The sequence below is a fragment of the Hirundo rustica genome, chromosome 10 (genome assembly GCF_015227805.2).
Source record: "Hirundo rustica isolate bHirRus1 chromosome 10, bHirRus1.pri.v3, whole genome shotgun sequence".
NCBI lineage: Eukaryota > Metazoa > Chordata > Aves > Passeriformes > Hirundinidae > Hirundo > Hirundo rustica.
In genome coordinates this window covers 9,172,983-9,185,736 of record NC_053459.1, presented here as the reverse complement: position 1 = coordinate 9,185,736, position 12,754 = coordinate 9,172,983, and the positions used below count along the sequence as shown (strand labels likewise).

The 12,754-nt window shown below is 39.2% G+C and overlaps 1 protein-coding gene across 11 annotated transcripts in view; it reads left to right on the top strand.

The window, feature by feature from the left end:
- DOCK10 (dedicator of cytokinesis 10) overlaps window positions 1–12,754 on the top strand; it is a 142,803-nt gene that overhangs the window by 100,268 nt on the left and 29,781 nt on the right. For all 11 annotated transcript variants that reach the window (XM_040073825.2, XM_058421871.1, XM_058421868.1 and 8 more), the window contains 6 exons: window positions 1,408–1,526; window positions 4,297–4,366; window positions 7,162–7,275; window positions 8,361–8,432; window positions 8,837–8,983; window positions 10,028–10,111. In XM_040073825.2, coding sequence (XP_039929759.1) covers window positions 1,408–1,526; window positions 4,297–4,366; window positions 7,162–7,275; window positions 8,361–8,432; window positions 8,837–8,983; window positions 10,028–10,111 — 606 coding nt within the window. The remainder of the gene's footprint in view (window positions 1–1,407; window positions 1,527–4,296; window positions 4,367–7,161; window positions 7,276–8,360; window positions 8,433–8,836; window positions 8,984–10,027; window positions 10,112–12,754) is intronic.

Here is a 12,754-nt window from a genome sequence, read left to right as displayed (position 1 = left end):
TAAGGCCCTAATTCTTTATCTATACATGACTGCTGAAATCCAGAGTTCTTGCTGTGCACTGGGCTTGTGGAACATTTACAGACAGATAAGCAAGAAAGCTGAAGGCAGATGTGACTCTGCTCCATCTCTGAACTGACTGAACCATCATGCATATGACATTTATTATATTTCCCTTTAGCATTCTTTAAAATCCAGCAGGTGTTTGGGGCTTTAGATGTCACCACCAGGCAGGTGCTTTCACCCTTTCCTTCACTGGTGATGTTTTCCTGTAGGAGTGTCCCTTAATCAGATACAAGCTAATTGGGAAGAGATTGGTTTTTTCTTTAATAAGCAAAGAATAAGTTCCAATAAATCATGGTACTTCTCTGGACAAATCCATAAGGATGGCCACTACTTTTGTTTGCAGATGTTTGTTTGTTTTTTATTAAAAACTGCAGACCTGAAAAGAGTGGCTTTGTTTTCAAATACAGTCTTGATTTAAAGAAATTATTAAGGTGTGTGTTCATAAATCAAAGCATCAGTGTTATTTAGACTAATATCTCTACAGAATTAAGTCCTTAATTTATTTTTGGAAAGCCATTGAACATAGTGGGCAAAGTTTAGGAATCCATAACAACTTCCCAATTTTCTAGACCGTAAGCTGGTTGTCTGAATCACCAGAATTTCACCGTTCTTTATCTGCTGTTTGTAGTTTACCTTTTAAAAATAATCTAGTGAATTTATTAGAAAACAATGTTGTATGCAACAAGGAATCAACTATGCAATATAACCAGAGACTAATTAATCTTCCCCAGAGTATTTTGCTTTTATTTATAAACTGCTAGTACCTTTGTTAGAAGTTCTGGAAGGATTTGGAAATACCTGAAATAAAAACCCATGAGAAATTCAAAGGATTTTTTATTTAAAGTTCAATATCTTTCACGATTAGAAAAGATAATAAAAGGTTAGCGTGTTAATACTAATTTTTACTGCTGTGCTTTTAACAAAAGTATTTTAGCCACAACAAGTTGAGTTTATCAGATCTCTGCATTTAAAAAAAGTTTTTCTAAAAATACTAGAAAATGCATTTTTTGAAAATAGTTGACCTCTTTTATTGCACTTCAATAGTATCCTTATTGAAATATAAAAATTGTTTTGGGTTTCTCTCTTTTTTTATTTTTCCCCTTAAGTCAGTATAGCACAAAATACTGTAATTCTGAAAATTGAACAATGTCTACAGTTGTGGTGATGGTCATATTTAAAACAAGTTTCATGGGGAGCTGGTTCTTTACTTAGTTGATCTCTTTTTCTCCTGCAGTTACACCAGTGGCTGTGCTGCATTTTACCTGCTGAAGCAGCAAAGCTGCATGGCACCTGTCAGCTTTCATTGCTTATACTGAAAGTCTCTCTTTCTTACCTCCTTCACAGAATCTGTTAAGGATTGAGAAGATCCATGTGATTATGAATTTTCTTCCTGTAGTCCTGAACCAGCTCTTCAGGGTTTTGGTGCAGAACAGTGATGATGAGGTTACAACAGCTGTGACCAGGTATCTGGATAACTCCTGTGTGATGTACAGAATCCACTCAGGAGCACAAATGCAGATGTTAGTCCAGCTGTAGCTGCTCTATGACATTTAGACTTAAGTAGGTGAGAACGCTGCTTCCCCTTAGCACTGGGCTCTGCAAATAGCACATGCAAGAGTGTTGGCATCACGTGGCTGGAAATCATCGACCATGGTGGACGTGTCTGTCTGCCCTGAGACAATTCTAGAGAAAGGTCTCGTTCCTGAGCGGCTAAGAGCTTCCTGACAAAGCTGGGTTTCATCTTTGGTTTATGTTTGGTTCTGAGGATGTGGAGTTCAGCACAGGAAGAGCTCAGCATCTTGCTGCATCCAGCGCAGAGTAAAACAACCAGGTCACACCGTTCAGGGGCCTTTTTTAATTAGAATATATCAACAATAACTGAAAAGCAATAGAAGCATTTTCCAGAGAGCGGGCAAACAACTGCAATGATTTGCTGAGTCTCTCACCCCTCACAAAATGAAATTGTCTTTATTGATGCTGTTAATCAGGGCAGCAGGAAAAAAATACTGGTGAGATTATTATTGTTGGTCTCTGCAGGAGGGCAGAAAGTTGCGCTGCATTTACTTGTGGCCATAGCGGTGTTTTTGTTGTACTTCCTCCAGCGGCTAAACATGGGGACTACAATACTACTAGTAGGAAAAAATTACAACTGCAACCCTGTTAGACTGATCTGCTGTCAGTAATCTTTCTTTCCTCCCAGAGATTTTACTTCAGAATCCGTTACTGAAGAACAATTATTTAGGGAAACTTAAAGGAACAGATCTTAGCCTTAGAAACCTAGAGTTTCAATATGCTTTATCAAAGGATCATGGCATTTTTCGGGGCCCAGTCCAGTTTTACCACAGCTAGGTACTAGGATTAAAAGATCCTTTCCTCACAAGTGTGTGTGATTTCATCACTGCAGGCTGTTTTTAAAGGGGGAGAGGCCACAGACCTTTTTTGGGGACACCTTTCTGGCCAGCAAATCAACTGATGTTAAGTTTAGAGAAAATGATGAATTGTCTCCCAAGGTAGAATTTCAGCACCAGTTAACTGACTGGAAAAATGCTGTAGAAGAAGCAGCTGTTTAAAATACAGTTTCAATGATTAGATGGAAAAATTGAAGGATGACTTTTTTTTTGCATGCTTCAAATTTTAACTATACACATGCCTGCCCCCGCCAAAAAAAAAAAAAAACAAAAAAACAAAACAAACAAAACAAAAAAACCACCACCAAACTAATAAAAAACCCCCCACGATTCTCAGTGTTTTTCTTGCATGTGTGGTGTCTTGTCTTTTGGGCTGGCAGAGCTGATGCCAAGGGGAATATGCATGTCTGCTGCGTGTGTGTCATTCATTGACGTGTCCTATATATACACACTGTGTTTTGTTCTGAATAGCTTCAAGCAGCTTGTGTTGAACTTACTAAAAGCAACCACAACAGAATGAGAGCATGGGTTGGCTTATATGTTGTGGAGAAAACATTATTCCTTTTATGCTCATGGTTATTTACTTGTCTGGGGGCCCAGTCGTGTCATCATTTCTCTGTCATATTTTTGCCAGAACTCATTTCAGCTTCAAATCAGAATGAAGGTTAAAAGATCAGAATGGGCACAACTAATTTTGTCATAGCTTTTGGGTTTTGCTACAAGTTTTACTTCTCCTACTAACAGCAAGAAATCAGATAAATTAAAAATACTTAAGGGATTTAGAAAGCTTTTGGAACCAATAATAAGAATTGCTAGAAGTCACTGAAATCACCAAGCTATTCAAAAGGAGTTCTTGTATGTGGACCACAGTCAGGCATATTATTAATCTATTTTAGTCATACTGCTACTATGCCTATCCCTGAATTCTTCAGCATAAAAATAAGGTTATAAAATTGCAGTCTTTTCTATATTAACTATCCTGAAGAAATGAGCTCCTAATAATCAAAAGGAAAGGATATGGTCACGTCAAAGGATTCTTGCCTAGATTTGTGTTTTCTGGAACAGGATGATCTCAAAGAAAGATGGTCCGTGTACAAATTGAAGAGAAAACTTTGCTGCAGTTCTCAGTTTCAGAATTGAATCCTCAGTTTCCTGCTGTTTGTAGGAGTTCATGTTTTGAGAGTGAGTGCTGGTGTGATCGAGGCAATTTTCTTCCCTGTTGCTGATCCCCAAGCCTGTGTGTGATCCGTCCAAGCATCTCTCCCTTCTGTGCAGTGCTGAGGGTGCTGTGCTGGGGCTGAGTCCAAGGACGTGAGCAGACAGGGCTGCACAGGGACCTGCTCAGGCTGCAGCCCAGCCTTGTGCTTGTCTTTGATGAACTCTGCCAGATAAGCAAAGTATCGGGGGATTTGCACAATCACAAAGACCTGAGAGAGCTTAGCAATAGCATTCCTGGAGAAAACTGCTCTTGCCTCTCTGTTTCATGAAAGTATTCTAATTTTTGTTATCCCTAAGTATCCAAGGCCTGCATAAAGTTCAGTTAGTTGATATTTTCTCTTGTTGTGGTAACAGTACAGTTATTATCCTTAACACTGGGTGCAGCGTTAAGCAAATGCAGATGTAACAGCACGATCCAAGCAAGTGGAAAGCCCAAGAAATGGTTGGCTCTTCCCAGTGGACAGATTTTGCACATTATTCATCATTTGGATCACATCCCTCATGTGCTGTTTTACATGGGCTTACAAGAACAGGACAGTGTGAGTATCAGGTAGACTCTCTGCCTTATGACACAAAATAGCTCAATTTTTGTTCTTTTATCTTGCAGAGTTCTTACCAGCATTGTTGCCAAGTGCCACGAAGAACAACTAGACAACTGCATCAATTCTTACGTGACGGTATGGCCGGTGTTGGATTGTTAATACTTCGTGGAGAGACGGGTTGAGTTTGGTGGTTTTGTGGGGTTTTTTCCTGTTTACTTTTAGTTGTACTTGTTTGTAGGTTTTTCTGCATTTGCATCATAACTTTCTGCCAGTGAGAGACTCTGGTTATGAAACTTTGAAACTCTTCTGTTGAGGGCGAGCAGCTGCTCGGGTCTCTGCTGCTGCAGCTTTTTTTTCCATAGAACATCAAGTTGAGCAAGCACAGGAGGGAGAAGCTGCAGTGCATTCAGCTGATAGCTAGAACTTATACTTTAGAAGCAAAACCTGGTGCAAATGTACTGCCACTGGGCTTTTAGGAGTGTAGGGTTAGTGTCAGTCTTTGTGAAATGATGCTAAACTGAGAATTTCCCACTGTGCAGGGTTTGAGAGAAGGGAAGGGGGAGATAAAATGAAAGATCATGAAACTCCAACTAGATAGATACCAGTGAGAGATATTTGATGCTGCCTGCAGTCTGCAGCACTGCTCTTGACTGTGATGAGTTTTATCACTATAAAATATCTGGCCATCTATGTTTTACCTGTGACTTTTCCCTGTTTCTTCAGCCTTTTTTAATTCTGTATTGTTTTGAAGACTAGAATATATATGGATAGGTACTGTGTATGGAGTCTACTTCTGGATAATCTGTAGTATTACTTTAAAAAACAAAGAGGTGGCCTCTTTAAAGATAATCTCCTTGTAATCTCTATCAGTTGGACATCCATTAAATGAATATGAATAATGCCATTGGCCAGCAGCTATCTCATCTTCAATACACTTGGGTAACAGCTTTATAAACTGAGAGTTTTATGAAGCAGTGCTTTTAGGCAGAAGCACAAACTGCAGCTACTGGCATGGACAGGAATATCCATAGATGAGTGAACCCCATTAAGGGTGTTACACTTATTGCTCCCTTCCCTTGCCTTTGTTGTTTTCCCTCTCTTTTAATTGCAGTGGAGAGGGATGATAGATTTTCTTATAGTCATGCTTGATGACTCAGTAGTGAGAAAGTTGTAATACCTTTGAGTGTTATGTTTGCTGATTTATCTGTGTATTTCAAAGAGCAGAATAGAGGAGAATTTAAGGGATTCAAAGAGTTGAAGGAGATATTGCCATCACTCTGTCTCTTGCCTTGCCCTGGTCGCTGGTGACAGAACTAATGGAGATCGTGATAGCAATGAGAGATACCCCAAGGTCATGGAAAGAAACTATGAGAGACAAGCAATTGTGTGGAGTGCTGTCTGTAATGACATCCTGCTTCAGTGTGCAACAAGTGGCTCTTAGGAAGTACATTTCATCTGTGCATGATGAATAGTACTTGTGACATAAGCCTGGAGGGGGGTGTTTCACTTTAGGAATAAAGTGAAAGCAAATACATTCCTGATAAACTGGAGACTTTAGCATGTTCATGGGTAGAAATACGAAAACATTATAGGAATTAGGCTGCTAAATGGGAAAACATTTTCATTTCAGTGTTGGCAACTGTTGATTGATATTTGCATGGCATGGATTGACTTTCCTACTTTATGAATGTATGTGTTTACAGGTCATGCAGCTCAGCCTCTGAGTAGTTCCGTTTTAGTCTCAAGTACCCCAGTTTTAGTCTCAAGTACCCCTCAGAATTCTGCTGAGGTCCAGCAGAGCTCTCCAGGCTCCAAAATAAATAACCTATGTCACACGTAAATGTAGGTAATTAAATGGGTATTAAAACGTCTTCTACTCAATAATTTTTCAAAATTGCCGTAGATATCTACTACATGACCAGCTAATAATCTTAGAAACTACAGGTGATCATTAATTCACACCATAAGTTCATTTGGTCTGTTTTCTCATTTCCAGCAGCAGTCAAAACCCAATAACTGGTAATCTCTTTGTTTTCCAGCTGTAAGGAAACAAATACTTACTGTAGAAATGCTGTTTTGGGAATAAGAGTGACTCACAATGCAGCAATAATATGAAATTACACTGACTTAAATAACTGGACCCAGAAGTGCCAAATTGCACAGGGAGAAGCTTATGGCATCTGCTGTGGAAACAAAGCTGAATATTAATAACATGTTTCCAAGAGAGATTTGTTTCTTTTGCCAGTCTGGTTGTATTGAAAAGATTTTTGATTCCAGCTGATGCCCTGTCAGTCCTCTTGCTTTAGGGGAGGTGCGGTGGTACCAAATGATTAGCTTAAATTGTTGAATACTTGGGGTAGGTTTATGAGTTTCTAGCAACTTGGTAGGTAAATTCCTCCTCTGGGGGCTCAGTTTGTACAAGGGGCTCAGTTCTGCCCATCAGTCAGCTGCAGTGGGTGCTCCACACCTTTCAGGATGAAGAGTTGTCACCAGCTCCGAGCAGCTGTTACCTCTGGAAGGAAGGAGCAGGTGAAATGTGACTTGCACTAGGTGGGTGGAAAACCCTCCACACTTCCTCAGCTTGCTTTTTGTTTTCTTCCCAGGTGAAAATGGCTTGAAAGGTGTCAGGATCCTATCAGCTATTGAAAAGTAAATCACAGTGCTAATTTTAAGCAGAATTTCCTCTTGAGTCACATTAAGCTGAAGTCAACAAGAAGCTGTGTTTAAAACGGAGGTTTTGTAGGGGAGCAGTGGTGTGCCAATACTGGAAATCAAACTTCATGTGAATGGATTGTTCACTCAAGATCTTTGGCAGCAAAGATTGTCAGCTGTACCACTGTACACAAATAACTTATCATCTCCTACTGAGGCTTTTTTGTATTTGTTTTATTGCACATTTTGAAAAATTTCACTTTCTCTTTCTTCTTCAGTACGTGTTCAGGACCAAATCATTTGATGAAAGAACTGTCCATGAGGAACTGGCCAAGAATATGACTGGTCTGCTGAAGTCCAATGAACAAGTAACTGTGAAACAGGTTTTAAAGGTGAATGATAGCTTGAATTAGCACATTTGTAATTTCACTGCTGGTTTTCTGCCTGAAATTCACTTATCTCTTTCTCCTCTTCCTTTTCCCTGTATGACCTTTGTGCAAATCACATCCTGCAGTGATTCAACAGTCAGACTTAGCAGAGCTGCTGCAGGTTGTCAGCATAACACGTACCTCAAGATGCTGTGATTTGCATAATAAAATTCTTCCTGTCTGTTACAGCTCAGTCAGAACCTGAGACCTAATTCTTACACAGTATGATGTGGGCAATTACTTTTAAGATACTCTGTTTTAATTTTAACTTGGAAGTTGCAGGGAAAATGCTGATCTGTATGAAATTCATACATCTGTAAGGTCTGTCCCCGAGTCTCTGGGTTATGGTACAAGAGCTACACAGTTCAGCCCAGGACTTCCCAGAGGCAAAAATGTGATCACCTGTTTAAAATGAACCAGTTCTAATTTTTTTTATTGAGCCATTAGCAAAAAATAATCTGAAAAAAAGCAGAAAACCTGCAAAAATCCTGGGCTACAAAAAAGTGCTTGTGGCTGGGTTTGCTGTGAGGTGGTTTGGGTTTTTTTTTTCAATGTATAAGCTTTTGGAGTGTATTTGTTTCACATATATCCTGAGATATTAATCTGTATTGTACCTATTCACTATTTCAAACGGTATTTGAAGAACCACTCTGTTCAAGTACCATCTTATTTGTGCCAAATTACCCATCTGATGGGACTCACAAGGCAGGTTACTCTCTGAGGTTCTCTGCAGCACACCTTTCTGCCAGTTCCCTGCAAGCAAACCATGAAGACAGTGCTCAGCAGGAATGGGAAGTTTGTAGGAGTGGCGCTTGGAGGCTCCTTATGGCAAAAAGTCACAGTGACAAAATGTCTGAGATGGCTTCATGTCTCTTAAGGATGTGATCCAGTGTTACTCAAATGCATGGCACTCAGATTTTTAAATTGATGTGTCACATAGTGTTTAACACTGTGCATTACATGCAGTCCATCTGTAAGGAGTGGTAACGCATCATAAGGTGTTTATCAGGTAATCAATATTCATTAACTCTTTTCCTTCTTTTGAACAGCATTCCTGGTTCTTCTTTGCAGTCATCTTAAAATCAATGGCTCAGCACTTGGTTGATACAAACAAAACAAAGGTAAGTTTATACACAAAATCTCTTAGGGAAAACATAAAATGCAGAATCCTGGCAAGTACACTTGAACTTTATACTTGAACTTTACAGCTTGACTGGTCAATAAAATAAATCCTGTGATACTTGGTAAAATATTTGGTTGACCCACAAAAACATTATATTACCTGCTAGGCTCAAACCTGTTCTTGATTGTACAAAGATATATTGAGGATAGGTTGAAGACATATTTCCCACTTTACTATGAACCAGATTCTTCTGTTTGTGGTTTGTTCTGAAAATGGATCCATGGAACTCTAGGAATATTTTCTTCTATGTTGAGTGCCCTGTGGTTTTTTCTTTATTCTTGGCCTGAATGTTTGATGTGCAACATCATGCACTCCTAAGCTGATGATGTATTCCCTGCTTAGGTTTCTCGAACTCGGAGGTTTCCAGAGTCATTCCAAACTGAGCTGGACACACTCGTGATGCTTTTAGCAGACCATGTTGTTTGGAAGTACAGAGATGCTCTTGAGGAAACCAGGAATGCAAACTACAGCACTGCCAAATTTCTCAAGGTGAGCTGTTCTGTCATTGCAGCACGTGCACTTATTTCCCCATATTTAACACAAACTCCAGACTAGTCTAGTCAAAGGAGGTAAAACCAATTCTGAGTGGATGATGGCTCAGTTTGCAAGTTCAGTGGTGACTGATTGTTGAGTTTTCTATGGCCTTTGGTCTTTGAGGATGAAAAAGCTTCATGTAAATCTGCTCTAAAGCAATTTTAATTCATTTCTGTCTATGCTTTTAAAGAGTCAAAAGTTTCAAGTTTTTCAGATTCTTATGTTATATTCAAATGGGTAAAACATTTGGTAAGGAATGCAACTTCAGTTAGACTTGAGCTGATACTCTTTTTTTAAATGCTGTAATTATGAATGACTTTGGGTGGATTAATTGTTACTAATCAAGGAATCATGTTTGAATGTGTGTAGCAGAAGGCTTTGCTAGTTTTGCAGAGTTCAGGAACTGGAGAGAAGGAGGGAATTCAAGATTGCATTCTCTACCCTGTAGGCTGACTCTGCAAGGAAAACACGTCAGTAACTGCAGAACCAAGGCCCTCAAAACCTTTACACCTTCTGTCAATATGTAGCCCCACCAGTCAGGAAGAGCTGTGTCCTCATCATAAAGCGATGTGGTGTCACACTTTGTACTGAGCGAACATCGCTCAGACAGTGAGCACTGTGGCTCCTCACCAGCCCCTGCCCTGTCACTGAGGGGGAGCTCAGCTCAGCTCCCATCCCCTGCCACCTCCAGGGATGGATGCAGTGCTGCCACACAGGAGTGACGGCCGCTAGGGAAGATTTCTCGAGTGCACTGTACGCTGTGGTGGTTACTTTAGGCTGCAGACACAGTGAAAATGAAAAGTTTGATGAATTCATTATTACTGAAAATGAACAATCAAGGGAGATTCACCAAGTCCCTGATGTTCTTTGACCTGCCTAAGACTTACCTCATCTGTGCACATTATTCCAGTGTACAGGTGACACAAAGGGATCAGCCAGGTAGCTGAAGCCATGTATTTTTTTCTATAAAACAGTAATTCTTTTTTCCCCCTTTCTTAGCGCTGTTTTACATTTATGGATCGTGGATTTGTGTTCAAGATGGTCAACAACTATATAAGTATGTTTGGAGCTGGAGATAGCAAGGTACGGCTCTGATTTATTTGTTTGTGTCTCTTTTTTCTAAAGTGACTGACTAGCAGAATATTTTTTATATTGAAACTATTTATGATTCCATTACTTCCCCACGCTCAGAACTCAAGTCAGTGAAAATATTTAGATTGAATATGGATTAAAACCTCCTGGGTTTAATCCATGTGCCCCCTTCTCTGGGAGTAAGTAGCCATGTGCAAACAACTACTCAGTGAGACCTGCAAGAGCAGACTCTGCACAGACTGCTCAGACCAAAGAATCCAGAAGACTGAATTTAAGCTTTAATTATTTGAAAGTACACTCATTTATAAGTATCAGCAATTGGCAGTAATTTTCTTTGAGGAGAATAAAGTAAGAGCATATGAAAAATTCTCCTTGTGTAAACTCAAGTGAGACATCTTTACTTTGTGTGAATGCCATGCTCTTACCTCATTGATAATGCAAGAAGGCAAATCTGCTCCAAATTATTTTGTGCTGGCTATGAGGAAAATTCCATGCAGCCTTTATTCTTCTATAATACCTGCAGTAGCCACTGATATGGTTTGAACAATAAATTTCAAACAGCAAGAGGTCCCCAAATTATTCAGCATGACTTCTGTGCTCTTCATCCATCAGGATGAGTCACAGGCTTTTCCTCTTCCGTGCCAGTTTATGAGCAAATATATATAGTAACACAATGTAGTCAAGATACACCCTTCGAATGATTCATCTTTCCCCAAAAAGCTCACAAACCTTTTGTCCATTAACTTTATATAATTCTTTACTGGTAATACATGCATTTGTAGCTAGAGAATGAAATTACCCCAGGTCTGCTTTGCTTTTCACTAAAACCACCTTCACTCTGAACTCAGGTCTTTCACTTAATCTCTGGAACAGCTGTAGAATGGAGTCCCTCAGTTATTAATGTCATAGCCTGGAGTCTGTAATTCTCTAAATAATATTATGCAATCTGAAAACTGTTTCCATACTTCAAACTTCCCTAAATACATTCAACCACAGAAACAGATGTTTGGTTTAAAAAGCCCATTAATGGTCAGTGGAAAAGCCTGAGATTAATCAGTGTGCAGAGCAGTACTTAGCACCTTCTTGGCAGTAAGTGTGTGAGCATTGCCAGCACCCCTCCAGATCCATCTGCCAGCGTGTGGGAACGGATTCACGGTGGAGTTGTGACAGATGTGCAGCTGGAGCAGGCTTTGTGGCACTTGGAAACAATAGTCACAAAATAAAATCATTGATTTCTGACCTCAAGGAGAGAGAGGCCTTGCTTTGTTTTCATTTCAGTCCAATGCCTAAGCAAGAGTCAAACTTCTAAATGTGTTGCAAGATTTCTTTTTGTGTGTGTTTTTGCCTCCTTAACTGTATTTTGCCTCCTTCTTTCTGTATTAAAAAAAAAAAAAAAAAAAAAAAAAAAAAAAAAAAAAAAAAAAAAAAAAAACAGTAGTCTGACCTGTCTTTTCAGAAAATTTAACAGTGCATATTGTTGCCTGAATATTTTGTGGGTGTATCAGTCTGTAGCAGTGCAGTTTGAATTCATGTTGGTTCATCCAGAATTACAATAATTTCTGTTCCACAGAAATATCCCTTATGGTATTCCATATTTTGACATTTAAATAATAGTTTTGAGAAACATTTATTCAAGAGTTGAAATCCCTCATTAGAAATCAGTTAATTGCTGTGCTCCCTCAAAATGTCACAGTTCCTCTTGGGGAATACATTTCAGATGCTTCACTTCTTCATGTGCCATTCGCATGTCCAGCTAACGTGCTGTACTCCTGAAGAGGTACTACTGTGCAATAAAACATTTTAGGGGAAAATTCCTTACCATCCCCTACTTGTTAGGCTCAGAAAAGTGCATGTTCCAGGTACCCCAGCCTGATGATGGCAGCAGAAATGCTCCAATTCAGTTTTAGTGCAAATTGGAATACTTTTACAAGTGCTCTCCAGTGTTAGGGCATTCAGAGTAACCCTGCTGCTGAATGACTGAGAATCACTGCTTTGGCCACTGAGAACAATGAGATGAGAGGATGGAAATAAAAATGTGTTGCTGGAAATGGTGTATTACCTTTATATCTCAATGACACATCCTTACAGAAGGAATGATAAATTCTTGTGGTAGGTGCAAGGCTCCAAAAATGGTCTGTATGGCTTTTTTGAAATGAGATATTAAAGAAATAATAACAAAACTATATATTACCCAAATCCCTTGGAGGTGGAGCTCATTGCTGTCAACAGAGGAAGTTTTTACTACTGAGAGTAAGCTCTGGGTGTGACCTGTGTGGCTGAAACTTTATAAAAGATTTTTAAAAAGTCATAAATATGATGGTTCAACATTTCTGTGGACAGGAGAAGTTACTTCACTATGATTCAATGCCATAGTATGTGTCATCAGAAGACCCAGTGTAGCTTTAAGGATACCTTAAATTATTAGTTTGGATCAAGCTTAGGTTTATCGCTACGTTTTCAATGAAAAATCAAAATTTAAAAATTCAAGAAACTTATTTTTCTGTGGCAAATTCTTTTGATAACAGAGTTGAAAACCACATGTTTATTGTTGGTGCTGCTTAGCATAACAAGCTCTAAGGTTTCATTGTTGGGTGTGAGAGTGAAGTTTGAGGTAGAGATAAGTAGTAGTGGTGC